At 46.6% G+C, this 17,547-nt stretch overlaps 1 protein-coding gene across 1 annotated transcript in view; it reads right to left on the reverse strand.

Annotated features, from left to right (window-relative positions):
* The window catches only part of PODN (podocan), a 481,723-nt gene extending 474,688 nt beyond the window's left edge, over window positions 1–7,035 (reverse strand). The window contains exon 1 of the mRNA XM_069642176.1: window positions 6,597–7,035. Coding sequence (XP_069498277.1) covers window positions 6,597–6,677 — 81 coding nt within the window. The 5' untranslated portion in view covers window positions 6,678–7,035. The remainder of the gene's footprint in view (window positions 1–6,596) is intronic.
* Window positions 7,036–17,547: the final 10,512 nt, after the last annotated feature.

A 17,547-nucleotide genomic window follows, 5' to 3' on the forward strand; every position in this document is an offset into this window, starting at 1 on the left:
GGCTGCAAAAAAGAGGGAAGAGAATTCCACCTATTCAACCATTTTGTTTTGTGGGCATGTGGCTCTACATGTAGGCATATCCCTCATTTGCATTGCCTATCATAGGCCACTCTCCTGTTGCATATGCAAACTGAATACTGTTTGGGTTCCATGACTTTCCCACTCAGCTGGTCGCATATTCGATCATAAGCAACTTAAGTATGACTTGTGTAACTTGCGCATACTCAGTGCAAAGGTTTGTGAGTTTGGTTGTGCACTATGGCCTCTTGACTTGAATTCCACAGGTGCAGTATAGGCCCCAAGACTCTGGGGCCACATCCCCACTGTAGAGGAGGTCCCAAGCTCAATTTGCACTCCAACCGCCCAATTTGAAGTACCAGGAACGTTCAACCCAGAATATGTGATATAGGATAAGCAAATAATCCAGCAGAGAGCTGCAGTGGAGCTCTGTTCAGTACCTATCAGACTGACAGCACCTATTGAATACCGACACCTAAGAAGACCTGGACAGTGAGGTACCCATTGAGAGAACCATATGGACAAATGAGACAGAATGACGATTGTCAGAATGCAATACCTGAAGAAGCCAAGAATATACTAAAAGAAGGCGAATGGTGACGTCATAAGAACCCAGACTTACTCACATATAGAAGATATGATGACCAATGGGTGATGAAAAGAGACGAAACACTATGGATAAGTAACATCCTGAGTCTAAAGTGAAATAATTGATGTCAAATGTCAGAAACGTATGCCATAAGCGTGATGCAGATATTCAGCCAGTTTAAATGTGTACATATACAAGGAACCACAAGAAGCAAGCATTCATGAGGCTTGCTTAAGCTTAGTAGTAAGATAGATTGCGGCAAGCGCCACCTATACATATCTACCTCAAAAGGGGCACTTTATATAAGTATACTTCTACTATGCACAAGAGCAGAACCGACCAAAGGTTACTAAAGGTCTCAAGAAGAGAGCTTCGCAGCAGGAAAATCGAGAATTAAGGACAGAGAGAAACTCAGACGAAGGCAAAGCGTGCCAAGAAGCCAAGGGAATATCAGCCGAAATAGACCCACAGTGGATACAATTAATGAAAAGAAGAACAGAGTATCCTGTTGAGAAAGGTCATGATAAGCCACAGAAGGCAGATGGCTGGCAGAATTAAATCAAATACACGAATTGCATAAAGAATAAGATGATTTCACAGTGTCGAAATCATGTGACTGAGCAAGCAGAAGGGATGAAACTTGTGCCATGCCCAGACGCCTTCACTTTTCTAGACCAAGAAGCAGTCTCGAGGCCAAAAGACAAAGAAATAATTGACACATTACCACTGAAGGGATGATTGATTGTTGTAATAATTGGAGGGAGGCTAGGGGTGCAGACGAACTCCCTTACCTGGCCGGCTATTCTGCACGCTGCCAAGCTAGTGGAAAAGTATGAGTGGGGTTGATGCCAACCCAATCATAGTGGACCAAGTAATCTAGGGTCCTATAGTTAGCAGAACCAATGAGATGTCATACTTTTAGTAACATTTACAGTAGCCATTTTGAAAGAAGGGCTTAGATGCCCCACCTGACATTGTTCGTCCAATCCCCTCACTCCGTTACCATATACAGATATAGCACCTATATTAAAGTTACCTTCCAAGAACCAATAGAATTGCATGCCAGATTTTAAGCGTAACATGTCAGTGAGTATAAATCATGTGTTTTTTATTAATTGAAGTTGTTGAAGTGAGAAGGAAGATCGAGCGATTGCTGATATTCACAAACTCCCTGTTTTTGTACTTGTCATTAAACGGACTCCCTTTGCCAAATCATTGAGTTGACATTATTGATTTGATGCGAGAGTGTTAATCTGCATCCCCATCCATCTCAAGGATGCTGCTACTCATCTTAAAGTGCTGTTGGGAAACCCCCAGCTCTATGGGCCGGTTGGGGTCCTACTGCACACGATCAACATCTGACTCACCCCCTCAATTGTACAGTTCGGGAAGGAGCTCAAGACCCTCCTGTTTAAGAAATGGCTCCTCACTAACACCTAGGTCCACACAACCTCCACTCCCCAGCATACCCGATACTGGGTGAGCTTGTCCCCACTGTTTCCTCTGCTGGTTACTTGTACATCCATTGCTAGCTATTGCCCTCCCTCCCCTGCTGTTAGATCCCCGTCCCCTTATTTCTCTGCTCCCTAACCTTGTCCTTCCCCTATGATTGTAAAGCGCTCTGTTGTTTCCCGAAGCAAGGTCAGCGCTCAATAAATACCATTATAATAATATAATATTAATAATAAAAGAATAAAGTAATGTAGCGGGAACAGTGGGGGGGATTGGGTGGTTGCAGATGTTCACAAAACTAAACACACGTCAATTCTAAGAGCTCGTTTTTAGTATCACAAAAATATTGTCTTATCACTGTAGCGCAAGAGCTGCATCTAACTACCATCGCCATCCCCCAGGCTTAAAGAGACGGCCTTCTACGGAGGAGGCGAGATTCGCTTATATTCGAACCTCTTGCATCTTTTCAATTGCACACAATTGTTCTCGGGAGGATAGCTCAGAGTCAACGTGTTCGCCTTGGAAGCAAGACGACACAGAGCAACACAGGTTCGATCCCCGGGTCCGCATTTAGAAACCTCTGGGTAGTAAGGGCATTATAAATAACCTATCATATCATTAAAATAGGATCATGGTTATTCAATACTTCATTCATTCATTTCACACTGAGGCATGCATGCGCCATTAATTGCCACACTGTCTGAGGACCTCAAAGTTTCATTCATCCCTCCAGCGTCATACCTTTACCCATCCATCCACATAATTATTCATGCACACATCCTCCCTTGCTCTCATCCATCCCACCTGCACCCTCCCTCCACACTCTGTCGGTGATCCCCTTGCATATCTCCCATCTGTCTAAATATGTCTGCGTGCATGCAGTCAGATAATGTTTTCACTATACAAAATGCGAGACTATGGCATTTGTCAAATGATTAACCGAATTACTAGGGCAATTATACAATGTATGAACACATGGTTCCCACATTATAATCCCCAGTAGCAAGGGGGTATGTTTGATAGTATGCAAGTGTGCACCTGTCTCGCCTCAGGAACAGAGGAAAGCATAGTGCACAGAATGGTCGTCCTTCCCACTTTTCAGCTTTGCCTTTCTTTTGGACGGAAGTGTTATGAGCAATCATTGGGCCTCATTAGGAGTATGGCGGTAAGGCAACAACGGCGCTGGTATCGCTACCGGCACTGTTTCTACCGTACCGCCATACTAGGACTTCTGCTCGCAAGTGCCCTTGCAGCCACCTGGTCTGACCAGGTGGGCGTACCGGCACCCGCAAGCAGAACATGATGGTAGCAACGGTATCGTTATAAACGGTACCTCTGCTACCATCCTCCCCATTTCCATTGAGCCCAATGGGGGCTCAAATGGGAATTGGGGCGTACCAGCTCCGGCAACCGCGCAAGGGGAATTACCGGGTCCGCCAAGGTCGGAATGGCCCGGTGATTCCCATTTCGCGGGTGCCAGATCCGGGTGTGAGTTTCGGGGTAGCCTATTCCCATAATAAATTATTGTAGGCTCCGCCCACTCCTGCAGTTAAATTTAAACATATTCATAATTCACAGCATAGTAGGCAAAAATAATAATTTGCATTATCTCACATATACTGTCAAGTCTAAACATTGCACAATCTCCTAGATTTCTCTGCCTCAGTGTAATCCTTTTTCCTCACTCACATTACTCTAAATTGATAGCCACAAAAGACCATAAAAATGTATTAAACCATGGGTGGGCTTTTATTTTTGAAGATAAGGTAAAGTGAGGTTTAGCGACTTGTGCAGGATCACACACCTTGTTCAAATGTTAAAGCCAGGATTTTATCCCAGCAAAAAGTAGGCATTTGACCACATTTCTTCCCAGCTCCAGTTGATACAAATACTTGCTAATGGTGCTTGTGGTCATTGTGTCACACAGCATGCTGCTGGTTAAGCAACCATCTTATGTCTATTCACCCAGCCATAGCACTTCTTATGGGAGATGCCACTCACTGCCCTGGCTACAGCGCTCTACCGTTAATCGCTTGCCTTTTGAAATGCGGATATTTTCAAAAGAAGTTTCACAGACTTGTCAGCAGGGCCCTCTGAGTGAGCACGGATGTCATTTTCTGAGCAGCTGATCCTGCGCCCTAAAAGCACCTGTGCCCTGTGCAGCCGCACACTTTGCCCACCCCAAGAAACGGCCCTGCATTTTTCTATATCTAGCAGATCTCTGCTTTCAACCATTCATATCACACACAGATGCGCCTCAGGGTTCTCTTGATCTGCTGTATTCATGTTTACAGGCCCGTTTAAAAAAAAGTAACTTTCACAAACACTGTTCCACCTTTTCCTCCTCCGACAGATTGTACATATACTTTCCAATTGGTATCAAAAAGTGAACACACAAAAAGCTCAGATTGCCAGAACTATTAAAGCAAGTCCCAAGAGAGGAAACAGCTGCAGAGAATATGAGTATATTAATAGCATAACAATGAGAAACAGTTGCTTGCATCAACATAATGCACTCCGTCTCAATAACTGCAGGAAAGTTGAAGGTTCTGTAAAATGTGGCCATTTTAATAAAACCCAAACAACAAAGGATATTTCTTTCCCTTATGCTCAATATGGGTGGCGCGCAACTTTAACACCAAACAGCCTGCTTTGGACTAGGAACAGAAATATGTGTGCTTGAATCAGTCAGAGCCGAGACTCCGATGGCTTTCTTTAAAACATATGCTAGTGGCATGAATGCCAGTATTAGCTTTTGTCTATTGTTAGTCCATCTTTTATAGAGCTCCTCTTCTTTATTAAAGGTTGTTGCGCAAACGTCCATTCATCAAAGAGCCAGAGGTCATGATGAAAGTGACCATTATCCCTCCACCAGGAGCGATAATGCAGCATCCTCTTTAGTGCAGGATTTCCGGACCGTAGTGCAGTTCCTTGTGGTCTCGCGCATCGCTGGGGGAAATGCTTTCCTGACAGGGCTCCCCTAGACGCAGTTCACCATGCTGCAGCACCTCTTCTTACAGGAGCACGGAAATTTGACCGCATTACCCCCATTCTACACGAACTACACTGGCTTCCACTCCAAGCCAGGATACTGTTCAAGACTATATGTATCATCTACAAAGCAGTCACGAGCCGCACACCAGTGTAACTGGCGGCTGAGCTCCTCATATCTGGTAGCACATGCTCCTCGTGCAGAAACTCACCAACCGGCTTGAATCACAACTTGTCCGCAAAGAGAGGACCGGCAAACAATCCTTCTCTTGTCATACACCCACCCTCTGGAACTAGATCCCGGTGTCGGCACAGAATGACCCCACAATTCTCCAATTTTGCAAATCTCTCAAAACATGGCTCTTTCAAAAACACCTGACCAAGGGCTAATTCCAATGGACGTATATACCGACGCACAGACGTGACAGTCCTGAGCTACTGTTAAAAGATGCCAGCCCAAATGCCGGCTACCCACATTCTGTACAGCGCTCTGCTGCTCTCGAGCTAGGTTCGGGCTTCACACAATACAAGAAAAATTAAGAAAAATAAAAGTGCAGATTGCACTATCTGTGTTTAGCCCTACGGGGCCTAACCCAGCCTGCACTGAAATCTCCAGCAATGCTTCAAATGTTTTTAGGGGAGCCTCCAGGCTGCTGGGCACTTTATAAATCCAAATAAATAAATAAATAAATAAATGCTGCCCTCCCCCAAAGTTATACATGACAAAAATCGAAATAGAGAGAATAGTTTGCATTTTACTACCGCCTTCCTAAGCAAAGGTCCCATACAGGCTCCAAGTACCAAATATAACTACATCAGAATATGTAATTCCAAAATGTCAACCCCAAAAGTAAAACAAACTCAAAACAATGTACAGTCCCTCATGTAAGCCCATAGTAAGTACATAAAAGAAGCAACGAGACTGTGGCAGGCTCAGCGTATTCACCAGATACGCCCCAAAGTTGCATCGCAGCCGTGTATAGCACCCTACATATCCCCAAAACTAAATTATATAGCTGAAAACATCCAGAAAGCAGAGCAGTCACTAAATTAAAGTCTCCTAATAATATCCAGAGACCTCACAAACCAGATGCAGACGCTGTGCCTTTTGGTAGCCACTGCACACCTGCCAACAACAGAGCCGCATCTATAAGCACAGCGCTGAGGCAACAGTGACGCAGTGACGCAGGCGGAATTCTTAAAGGCTCGAGTCGAGGGTACACGCTGGTGGACAGAATCCCCCCGCTTTTTTCCAGAGGGCACCTTGATATGCTAATTTCCGGTCCCCCTCCGCCCCCACACACACTTTTTTGGGGAGGACATTACCCTCATGACTGAAACAGAACCCAGAGATTAGCACCCCAGCAGTAGCCAAGGTAATAGGCAGAAATGATGACAGTAACCACACCACAGGGCATTCAGAAGCACGACTGCAATATGACGGTGCATTAATGTGCGCAAACGGCATGCCGTGGAAATCATGCTCGTGCACACGGTGTACAGCCGGCCACCACACCCAGGTCCCGTGGAGCACGACCCCACTCACCGTTGTTAATGTACGGCCAGCACCACACGCGAGCGAAGAGGCGAGCGTATGTTTCCCTGCTCGCAAGAAGTCTCGTTTCATGCCATGTCACTTCCACGCTCGGCGCTCCCACCGCCTGCAGATCTGTTCCAGATGTGGACGCCAAAGTTGGAGCGAAAGTGTTCCGAGCGAGAATGCCCGTCTCTTTCCAGCCGGCTGTGCGTGGAAGATTTGAACAATGTGAGCCAATCCCCGAGGGGGGCCCAGGCTTGCGCACTCTGCGGGTCAGCGCGTGATGGATGGGGACCGCAGTTGCGTCCGTCGGGGCAGATGTTATTGCGCGATCTGCAGCCAGACTCTGCGCGGCCGCGGTGACACTGCGCAAGTCACCCGCCGCAGGTGGTTTCCTAAAAGTGAACATAGTTCTGGGCTGGAAGGTCAACATTCCTAAAGGAATACATCCGAGACCTACGGAATCCGGTTGCAAAAAGTGGCTTTGCAAACATTAGAGTGCAAAGCTTAACCAATGCAGCCGTTTCCCCGTGTGCCATGGCAACTTTTCATTCGGCTACGCGTGACTTCTCCCGTTTAAAATTCTGGACTAACTACAGTCGAACACAAAGCAGACGGGGCGCGTAAGCCATAGAAACCGGAAATGGGTCTCCTTGCTATACCCAGAGCAGAAGCCACAGGGGACATAGGATGACGAGGACAAAGTCTGACTTTACAGAGCCCAGCTGCATGATCTGACATCATGATATTGACAAATGCTCGGTGTCCAATGACCAGGTGCAAAGCCTGAGATGACCGAGAACCGGAGGCAGGGTCGACCCGAGTCCCTGGGAGGCAAAAGATGTGTGGGGCCCCCTGATTTGCATAAATAGGGACATTAGTGATATCAGAGAATTAGTCTTCAATACACAAAGGTATCATGGGAAGTTCTATTGTGTTGCCATCTGTAATGTAAGGTGGTAGACAAATACACTGTAATGTCCAGTATATGAATTGTCAACATTAACATTTACCTATGTGGGAATATCAGGCGTGAGCAATTTTTTGGAAGTAGCAGATCACTGAATACCGTGTACAGACTTCTAATTTTGGCAGATAAGGCACAGTGTGATAATCGTTGCAGGAGCATTCCCTTTGGGCAAGTGGCAAAGGCCGGATTTGAGAGCAGTCTGTAATTCAGGAACTTGAACACATCTCTTCCCAGATGTAATTGATAGAAATGCTGTTTGCAAAAAGGTCTTTTGAAACGTTTGCTTAAATACACTATCTGTGGAAGGCATTGCAAAAATATAGCGATTGTATTTTGCCAACTGAAACCAACTGCTGTTTTTGCAGAAGTTTCACTATTGTTTTTATTTTTATTGTGTGTATATTTGGGCATATTGTTCAAATTAGCAATATTCTTTTATTTCAGAAGCTACAGATTTTGACTGTCAAATAAACAAATAGCAATAACTACGTTTGTCAAGTGCTACTCACTACAAAATGAGAAGGTAGCCTCATAAACATACCCCTGAGCTTTGATTAGGGTGGGGGTGAGCAGGCCAAAACTGTTTGCAGGACGTAGAATAGCAGAAGATCCTGTAGCAGAAAGTTGCAAAGGCAACTGAGCAGGTTGGGAGACTGTTGCTGAGATGTTACACGTTTAGAGCTTCCTGTAAATCATGTGTATTCTTTCCTACCCCTGCGGCAACAGCGCCTAGATGCCCAAGGGATTTGTGCGCCTTCTACAAATGTAAAATATAAATGCATGTGCTGCAAAATTGTGTGTTTTGAAATGGGGATGAGTACGGCTGCCGCGCTTCACTCGGTGTGGGAACTTTTGCCCCCATAGAAAAAATCAAAAACTAGCACCCAAGAATATACACACAGTAAGTGAACATATCTTAAAGTGAAAGATACTAATTTAGTTCACTTCACCTTTCCCCTTAGAAGAAAGAGCACCAGACAAAAGAGCATTGGTCTTTCAAAAATAGTAATCAATAAAAGAAAAATAACCTGAGAGAGGACATTTTTGATTAAATACGCTTGCCAAGTGTAAAAAGGTGCTCACCTTTTTAACACAGCAATATGTAGTGAAATATTCCCTAGAAAACAAATTACTGATACGAGCGTGTGCTTTGATGATCATTTTATGCGTCTTGTGGGTAAGAGTCTGCACTGAAAACATGACAACCTGGGTGAAATCCTGGTAGCCAAATGCTTGAGCAAGCTTGTCGATCTCAAAAACACCCAAGGGTGCAGCGTCCACCCTCTCAAAAATGTTACGCTGTCCACCCACACCTATCCTTTACTTGTGCACTGAAGAGCAGCACATGGCCACAATCAGGGAAAAATAACTGCACCAGTCTCCAGGACTGCCACTCTCTCTTGCCACATCCTGGGCAAATATTCAGGACTCGCCTGCCCTCTCGTCGTTCCCCCTCCTCAACTGCCCGTCTGGCATTCAACAATACTCTGCTTTATGAAGATGACTTGAAAAGTACACATAGCATAGTAAGGTTACCACTCAAATATAGAATTCATTACAGAAATATGTTGAGCAAAAAGTATACAAGTGTGGCATTATTCTCCCATCTTGAATGGGAGACTACAAATACCAGAATGCATTTCAGCAAAATGCAAATAAATATGGCCTTCGGGTTTTGAAAATGTCATTTCAACACGTATAACAACATGTAATGTATAAAAGGTTACCTGTTTGTGTTTCAGTGTTTGACAAATGCATGGTACATATATGATGTGATGAAAATATCACATTCTACCAAAAATAAACTCTTTTTGGTGGGTTAAATATGAACATCTGAAAATAATGTAGCTAATTTAAAACTGTTTTGTTTGATATATTGTAAATGGCATGGAGCAGAGCATAGATTTAGGCAGCTAACTGGTGCTTTGTGTGTGCTTCCAGAATGAAACTGCCTATTTGCATTTCTCAACACAGAAACGTTATAAACATCTCCTCCAAAACAATGGTCTCTGAAATAGGCCACCATGTGTTAATCGCCCTCACTGCAATGCACTGCTTTAAGAAAGAAAGTGATAAGCAGTCATTAAAGGGCCTGCAGCCTCTGATGGGGCGCTGGGAATGGGTGTCTCTCTAGAGAGCCACAGGACGTTGGGAGGCGACGACACGGCCTCATGCAAGCGTTATACATGGATGCTGCACAGCAGTTGAGGCAGCTACTGGTGTCTTGCGGGCCACTCTTGCATCTTCTAACAGTGGGGCCCTGTGCCACTGCACAGACTGCCCATGCCTCGGGCCAGCTCTGACCACAGGGATAGCCCACACATTAAGCCCTCTACTCTTGCATGAAGCAAGCCTGCACTGGATACAGACAAGGTCAATTAAGACTGTCATACTTCCGAGGTGGACAAACCGAGTACCAAAAATGTAGGTAATAATTACAAAACCTGTTATAACAGCGCTTAGCAATAGGACACTCTGGCATGAAGTGCTATAAGTACATTAGATATTATTTTTTTATCATGATTATTAGAACACATATGGGATTTTCAAGATCAAGTTCTGTAGCATTGTCACCGGTTTGGTACGATCGGAACGAAAAAAAAGGTCAGACCGTACAAAACGACCGAAAAATACTACCACCAAAGGTTGGAACACCAAAACTTCAAACCTTTGGTGGTAGCATTGCAGGTAAGTAAAAAAACATAGTGAGCGGGGTGGCATAGTGAGCGGGGTGTTGCGGGGGACACCCCCGCAGCACACCCGTTAACAAAAAAACGGGGGCTGCAGGGGTTTCCCCCGCAACACCTCGCTCACTATACTTTATAGTATAGTGAGCAGGGGTTGCGGGGGAAACCCCTGCAGCCCCCGTTGTATGTAAGTGTGTTCGCATGAGAAAGGTGCAAACTTTTGGTAGTTCGCACCTTTCTCATGCGAACATTCCAGCCGCTGCAAAATCAGCTGCGGCCGGATAACTTAGAATCTTGTCACCGTGTGCTCCATATGGCCATTGTCTGTCCCAGCCCTGGTTTTTCAGAAAGGAACAGATTGCATTCTGGGGACTTATAGTTTATTTTGTTGACATTATAACTAAGGGCCTACATATGTGGAACTAACAAAGGCAAAATACACAGAGCACAGGCTGGAGATATGACGTACAGTAAGAAACAATGTCAAGCCCTCTGGCTTTTGGGAGCTATTAGTGTGAGTCAGGAAGACGCATTAATCTAGGTGAAAGATAAGGTCTGGCATCGGAAATCTTTATGTATTAACAGAATGTATATATGTGTGCGTATGTTTGTCCGGTTATACAAATCCACACTGTTGAACCCACTGCTACCAAATTTTGCATGGATTCCTCATTTGTCTATGTATGGATGCAAAAAATTCTGTAGACACGCTCATTTCCTGATGCTCACCCCGATTCACTACAGTGGGTACTAGAAGGAAGCAACATTTGGAAAAGTGTCTGAAGCAAAATGTTTGATGTGTTGGTTATTCCTTTGAAATGTATTACTACTGTATACAGTATGAAAGTGTGTATTAAAGCATTTAAAAAGGGAATTTAAAAAGAATTACATTGTTTTATCATGCCACTCCAAGTGTGGGAATTGGCAAGGTTACAGTTTACTTAAGTTTATTCACGAGAAGAGAGCACAATCAATCTTTCTTAGACACTTTCTCAAATGTGCTGAAGCCATTGAGTGACTGAAATGTGCAGCACAAAAAACAAACATAGCTTGGAAAAGCTCCATCTGATGCAAAGCGAAAATCAATCTCAAGAGCTTCTGAATCACAACAACAAACAGCAGCATGCCTTGCCGACCAGAGGACAAGAGCAACTTTCTCCAGGGCAAATGAGATGCCAGAGCAAATTGAAGCAAGTCTTGCTGACATGAGGACAAGAGCAGCATCCTCCAGGGCACGAGACACCAGAGCAAACTGAAGCAATACTTGCTGACATGAGGACCAGAGCAGCATCCTCCAGGGTACATGAAACAGCAGAGCAAACTGAAGCAAGACTTGCTGACAAGAGGACAATAGCAGCATCCTCCAGGGCACATGAGACAGCAGAGCAAACTGAAGCAAGACTTGCTGACAAGAGGACAAGAGCAGCATCCTCCAGGGCACATGAGACAGCAGAGCAAACTGAAGCAAGACTTGCTGACAAGAGGACAAGAGCAACATCATCCAGGGCACATGAGACACCAGAGCAAACTGAAGTAAGACTTGCCAACAAGAGGACACGAGCAACATCCTCCATGGCACATGAGACAGCAGAGCAAACTGAAGCAAGACTTGCCGATACGAGGACAAGAGCAACATCCTCCAGGGCACGAGACACCAGAGCAAACTGAAGCAATACTTGCTGACATGAGGACAAGACCAGCATCCTCCAGGGCACATGAGACAGCAGAGCAAACTGAAGCAAGATTTGCCTATAAGAGGACACGAGCAACATCCTCCAGGGCACATGAGACAGCAGAGCAAACTGAAGCAAGATTTGCCTATAAGAGGACACGAGCAACATCCTCCAGGGCACATGAGACAGCAGAGCAAACTGAAGCAAGACTTGCCAACAAGAGGACAAGAGCAACATAAGACACCAGAGAAAACTGAAGCAAGACACATGAGACACCAGAGCAAACTTAAGTAAGACTTGCCGGCAAGAGGACAAGAGCAACATCCTCCAGAGCACATAAGACACCAGAGCAAACTGAAGCAAGACTTGCCGACAAGAGGAAAAGAGCAACATCATCCAGGGCACGAGACACCAGAGCAAACTGAAGCAATACTTGCTGACATGAGGACAAGAGCAGCATCTTCCAGGGCACATAAAACACCAGAGCAAACTTAAGTAAGACTTGCCGGCAAGAGGACAAGAGCAACATCCTCCAGGGCACATAAGACACCAGAGCAAACTGAAGCAAGACTTGCTGACATGAGGACAAGAGCAGCATCCTCCAGGACACATGAGACACCAGAGCAAACTGAAGCAAGACTTGCAGGCAAGAGGACAAGAGCAACATCCTCCAGGGCACATGAGACACCAGAGCAAACTGAAGCAGGACTTGCCGATAAGAGGACACAAGCAACATCCTCCATGGCACATGAGACACCAGAGCAAACTGAAGCAGGACTTGCCAATAAGAGGACACGAGCAGCATCCTCCATGGCACATGAGACACCAGAGCAAACTGAAGCAGGACTTGCCGATAAGAGGACACCTGCAACATCCTCCATGGCAGATGAGACACCAGAGCAAACTGAAGCAAGACTTGCCAACAAGAGGACACGAGCAACATCCTCCAGGGCAAATGAGGCACCAGAGCAAACTGAAGCAAGACTTGCCAACAAGAGGACACGAGCAACATCCTCCAGGGCACATGAGACACCACTCGATCAGGGCAGTGGCAACACCGGATACCGCAGGTAGCCAACATGCCTCATCCCATTCAGTAGAAGCTAGTTCAGGAAAACCAGGACTGGCTACCATCTCCGGAATGGAATGGGGTATGATGGCATGTATGATATTCTCTTGGGAGTTCTGAAGCAAATGCTGCAAAAGATAAGAAAATCAAGTACTCCATGTCGCAGGTGCAGGCTGAAAATGATACAACATGAACAAACAAGGTCGATACAGCTGAAAGGTTTAGGGCGAAGTTTGCTCCAGTGCAAATACTGTTCCATGTTTGCACGAGGGAAAACACTGCCCTTGTGCAAAAAAGCATGTATTGAAATTGTTTTATTTTAAACTAGGCCACATTTTGCTAATATGATGCATTTGCACTGGCGCAAAGTTTCTATAATACGGCCCCTCATCCCTCTATGCTAGAGAGGAGCAGCTCTGTGAATCAGCATTAAATGAGCCTGTGGTGAAGGTTGGGAGTGGATGTAACTTTGGTCTTTCTGACAGGTAACTCTCCAACCCCTAGAACAGGGCTCTGCAAACTGTGGGGCTGGCCACACCAGGGGGCGAAGCATGTACAAAGGGGCAAAAGGCTCCTTAAAATGGATTATGGTGACTGCATGCAATAGAACATATAAGCATTAAATGAAGCTTTACAAACCTAGCCCCAGCACAGTACAGAGAGTTACGGGCCGTGACGACCGAGGTTAAGCCCTGAGCACAGTCTTCAGGGTCCATAACTCCCTGTACATCCCAAGGACCTAGTCTTTAAACATATTATTTGGTGGGGTATAGAGGGGATGAAATAAGAAATGCAATCTGCCTGGAGTGGGTACTGGGAACTGGCGAGTTCCCAGAAACCACATATAATGTAAAGATGGAGGGGCGGGAGGAGATTCAATCTCAGTCGGGCTGCATCTGGTGGTGTGGCCCAGCAAGGAAGGTGAGTGGCAGTTTGGGGTGGGAAAACTTGCAAAGCCAGGCCGTGTCTGGCAGGGGCGACCTGTGAAGCTTTTGCACAAGGGGGCGGAGTTATCCACCCACTGTCGAATTAAGGTAAGGGCGGTGAGAGGTCAGGAGATACAGAGTGCCTGAGCCACGTCTGCCAGGTGCGCTCCCATTATGTAAAGGAGTGCCATTCCAAGAGCCTGCAGAGTTAGAAGCAAGGGCTGCGTCGGGCCGCTCCCTCTTATCACGGGAATGCCACCCTGACAGCTGTGTCACTGCTCTGACTGCACGGATCTCTGAGCGGTGCTCCCTTTCATCGTGGGAATGCCACACTGACAGCTGTGTCACTGCTCTGACTGCATGGATCTCTGCCCGGGGCTTCCTCTCATCACAGGAATGCCACACTGACAGCTTTGTCACCAGTGCTTTAAGTGGGGTAAGAAATTGAGGGGGGGCCCTCGTTTGGGGGCGTGGCTTTCATTGTGGGCGTGGCCTGTATAAATGTATGTGAGCATTTATATGTTTGCATGCGCACTACTATGGTGTGTGTACTTTTCAAGCCATATTTTATAAACATAGCAATGTTACAAATTTCTATGTTTATAAAAGGTGGCTTGAAAAGTGCACAAACCATAGTAAGTTACGCACACTTGTGTGCTTACCTTACTATGGTTTGTGTACTTTTCAAGCCACCTTTTATAAACATAGATATTTGTAACATGTTTCTATGTTTCTAAAAGATGGCTTGACACATAAACAATTCAAGGCATCTTTTATAAAGCGTTGATGGCGGACAAAACAAACCGCAAGGTGGCTTTGTCCGTCGACAAAGCTTTAAAAAAGATGCCTTGAATTGTGCACGTTTCAAGCCGTCTTTTATAAACATAGAATAAATATTTCTACGTTTATAAAAGATGGCTTGAAACGTACACAGTTCAAGGCATCTTTTATAAAGCTTTGCCGATGGAGAAAGGCGCCTCGGGCTCTGTGATCTATCTGCTCAGACCAGATAGATCACTGAGCTCGAGGCGTCTTTCACCCTCTGCGAACCCGCGGGCTACGTGATTTAATCTGCATACTAGATCACGGAGCCCGGGGGTCAGTGACCTGGGGAGGGAAAACAAAGGGACAGTAACTTCCTCTGATGACCCTGATGAGGGGTCATCAGAGGGAGTTACACTAACTGACAGAAGTGCCACCAGCCTCAGCGTTGCTGTGGCTGGCTGGCATTTCTGTCAGCTTGGCCGACATAATGACGGGCGCATCTCCCGTCGCGGCTGCGGCCGTGGCGGGATAATGCATCCCGCCAATGTTGTGTGGGACGGGGGCCCCCGGCTGGGCCCCGGCTCAGCCCCACTTTCTGGAGACTGCTGGGGCCCGGCCCCGGCCCACTTAAAGCTCTGTGTGTCACTGCTCTGACTTCATGGATCTCTGCCCGGGGCTTCCTCTCATCACAGGAATGCCACACTGACAGCTGTGTCACTGCTCTGACTGCACGGATCTCTGCTCGGTGCTCCCTCTCATCACTGGAGTGCCACACTGACAGCTGTGTCACTGCTCTGACTGCACGGATCTCTGCGCGGTGCTCCCTCTCCTCACGGGAATGCCACACTGACAGCTGTGTCACTGCTCTGACTGCAGGGATCTCTGCGCGGTGCTCCCTCTCATCCCGGGAATGCCACACTGACAGCTGTGTCACTGCTCTGACTGCAGGGATCTCTGTGCGGTGCTCCCTTTCATCACAGGAATGCCACACTGACAGTTATGTCACTGCCCTGACTGCACTAGAGCCCTGGGCCAAGAGCCCTGCAGCCAGTTTCCGGGCCATGTACCAGCTTGTATGGGCCGAAATTGGGCCATCCCAGGACGTAATAGAAATGGAAACAATATTTTTACTCAGGGAGTGGTGGCTCAGTATAAAAAAGTTTGAATATCACTGCTCAAGAGAGCCTTTCTATGATGCATACATATCTGTTCGCGTGTATAATACCCGCGCACCATGCCGGGGATGTGGCAGTCGATGGTGCCGCAGGCACCCAATGACCTAGCCGCCACTTGCATCTACCGTCAGTCCCTCTGCGCTGCAGCGCCTCAAGAGGCTTCCGGGAATGTCCTGTGAGCGAGCCCTGGATGCGTCATCCTGGAACCGACGTCTGGTTTTTCTCTGGATCTGGAGTTCGTGGAATGTGATCTGATCCGCTCCTCAAACGGACTTCCAAACAAAAAAAATGGAAGTTGGAAGATTTTCCCTTGTGAATTATTTTGGCTGCTGCTCCTGAAATTATTCAGCCATCGATGAAATATATATTTTTGTCCATTTTACTGGGGCTTTGCACTCAGTTTGACGTGAGACCGTGGAACACTGAATGACAAACAATAACCCCCACACCCCCCTCTCGCTCTCCCCCATCATCAAATCACGGGTCCTGTAGCATCATCCAGGCTGACAGGCAGGACGGACCCGGCCCGTCTGGGTTTTATCCTCCTTGTCCATCTGAGCAGCTGTTGTTTTTTCCTTCCACACATGGTTTCCGGATTCTAGATGAGGGAAACGAACACAGGCATGCAATCATCAGGACCCCAGCTAAGTGTAGTGTGCCAGATGCAATGCAAGCCATAGAATGTTGTCTAGTGGTGAAACCCTGGGTTCTCTCAGGGTTCCATGGATGACAGTTCAGGATTCCGGATGGGAGACTAAACTGAGAGGAGGATGTTGCTCGCTCTCCCTGGCCTTATAGCGTATACTCTAAAACATAAATCAAGTACTCCTACATGCTGCACCTGCTGGCTCCAGTGTCTAACCTGCATCCCGTGTCGCCTCCTGAAGCCGTACACTACACTAAGCGGGGCCAACCAGGTTAAAGACGTCACATGGATGTATCTTTTTTTTTTCAAATATATATTTTATTTATTATTAATGAAAACACAGTAACAATAAACGGTAGACGTCGGTATCAGCACAAGCTTAAAGGCACAATTCATTAAAATGATAAAATAATCGTGTGATGGTCGCATAATTCATTCGTAGTGTTGTTTGACCAAGGAACTGGGAGTAGCAGAGATGGATCCATATCGGGAAGTTTATGTTAGTTTGTGGTTCAGTCCAGCCAGCGTGCCGTGGGGGGGTTTTGTGTGAGGGCTGGGTAGCGGTCTGCATAATCCATAAATGGGGCCGAAATGTTTCGGAAGGGATTGAGATTGCCCATGCGGAGTGCGGTGATCCTCTCCGCCATGACGATGTCCCAGCACTTGGCCCACCATAGTGGAATCGAGGGACCTTCGGGATGTTTCCAGAGGCGGGCGAGGGCTACCTTGGCTGCTGTTAACAAGTGTGTGCACAGGCGGGCTGCGTTCCCTGACGGTGGTAGATCCCCATCTCCCGTGTCCCCCAGCAGGATGATTCCGGGGTCCCATGGGATAGTGAGACCCGTGATTGCATGCACATGGTTCAGCACCCCTTTCCAGTAATGTGCTGCCTTAGGGCATTCCCATAGGAGATGGAATAGCGACCCCTCCCGTGGGCATCCTCTCCAGCAGTTCGGTGATGGGCTTGCGCCCGCCTTGTATAACTGGGCTGGGGTAATATAGTACCTGAAGCATACCTTGTATCCCCCTTCTCTGTTAGTAACACACTG

This window comes from Ambystoma mexicanum, chromosome 1q (genome assembly GCF_040938575.1).
Source record: "Ambystoma mexicanum isolate Mex_15411 chromosome 1q, UKY_AmexF1_1, whole genome shotgun sequence".
Taxonomy (NCBI): Eukaryota; Metazoa; Chordata; class Amphibia; order Caudata; family Ambystomatidae; genus Ambystoma; species Ambystoma mexicanum.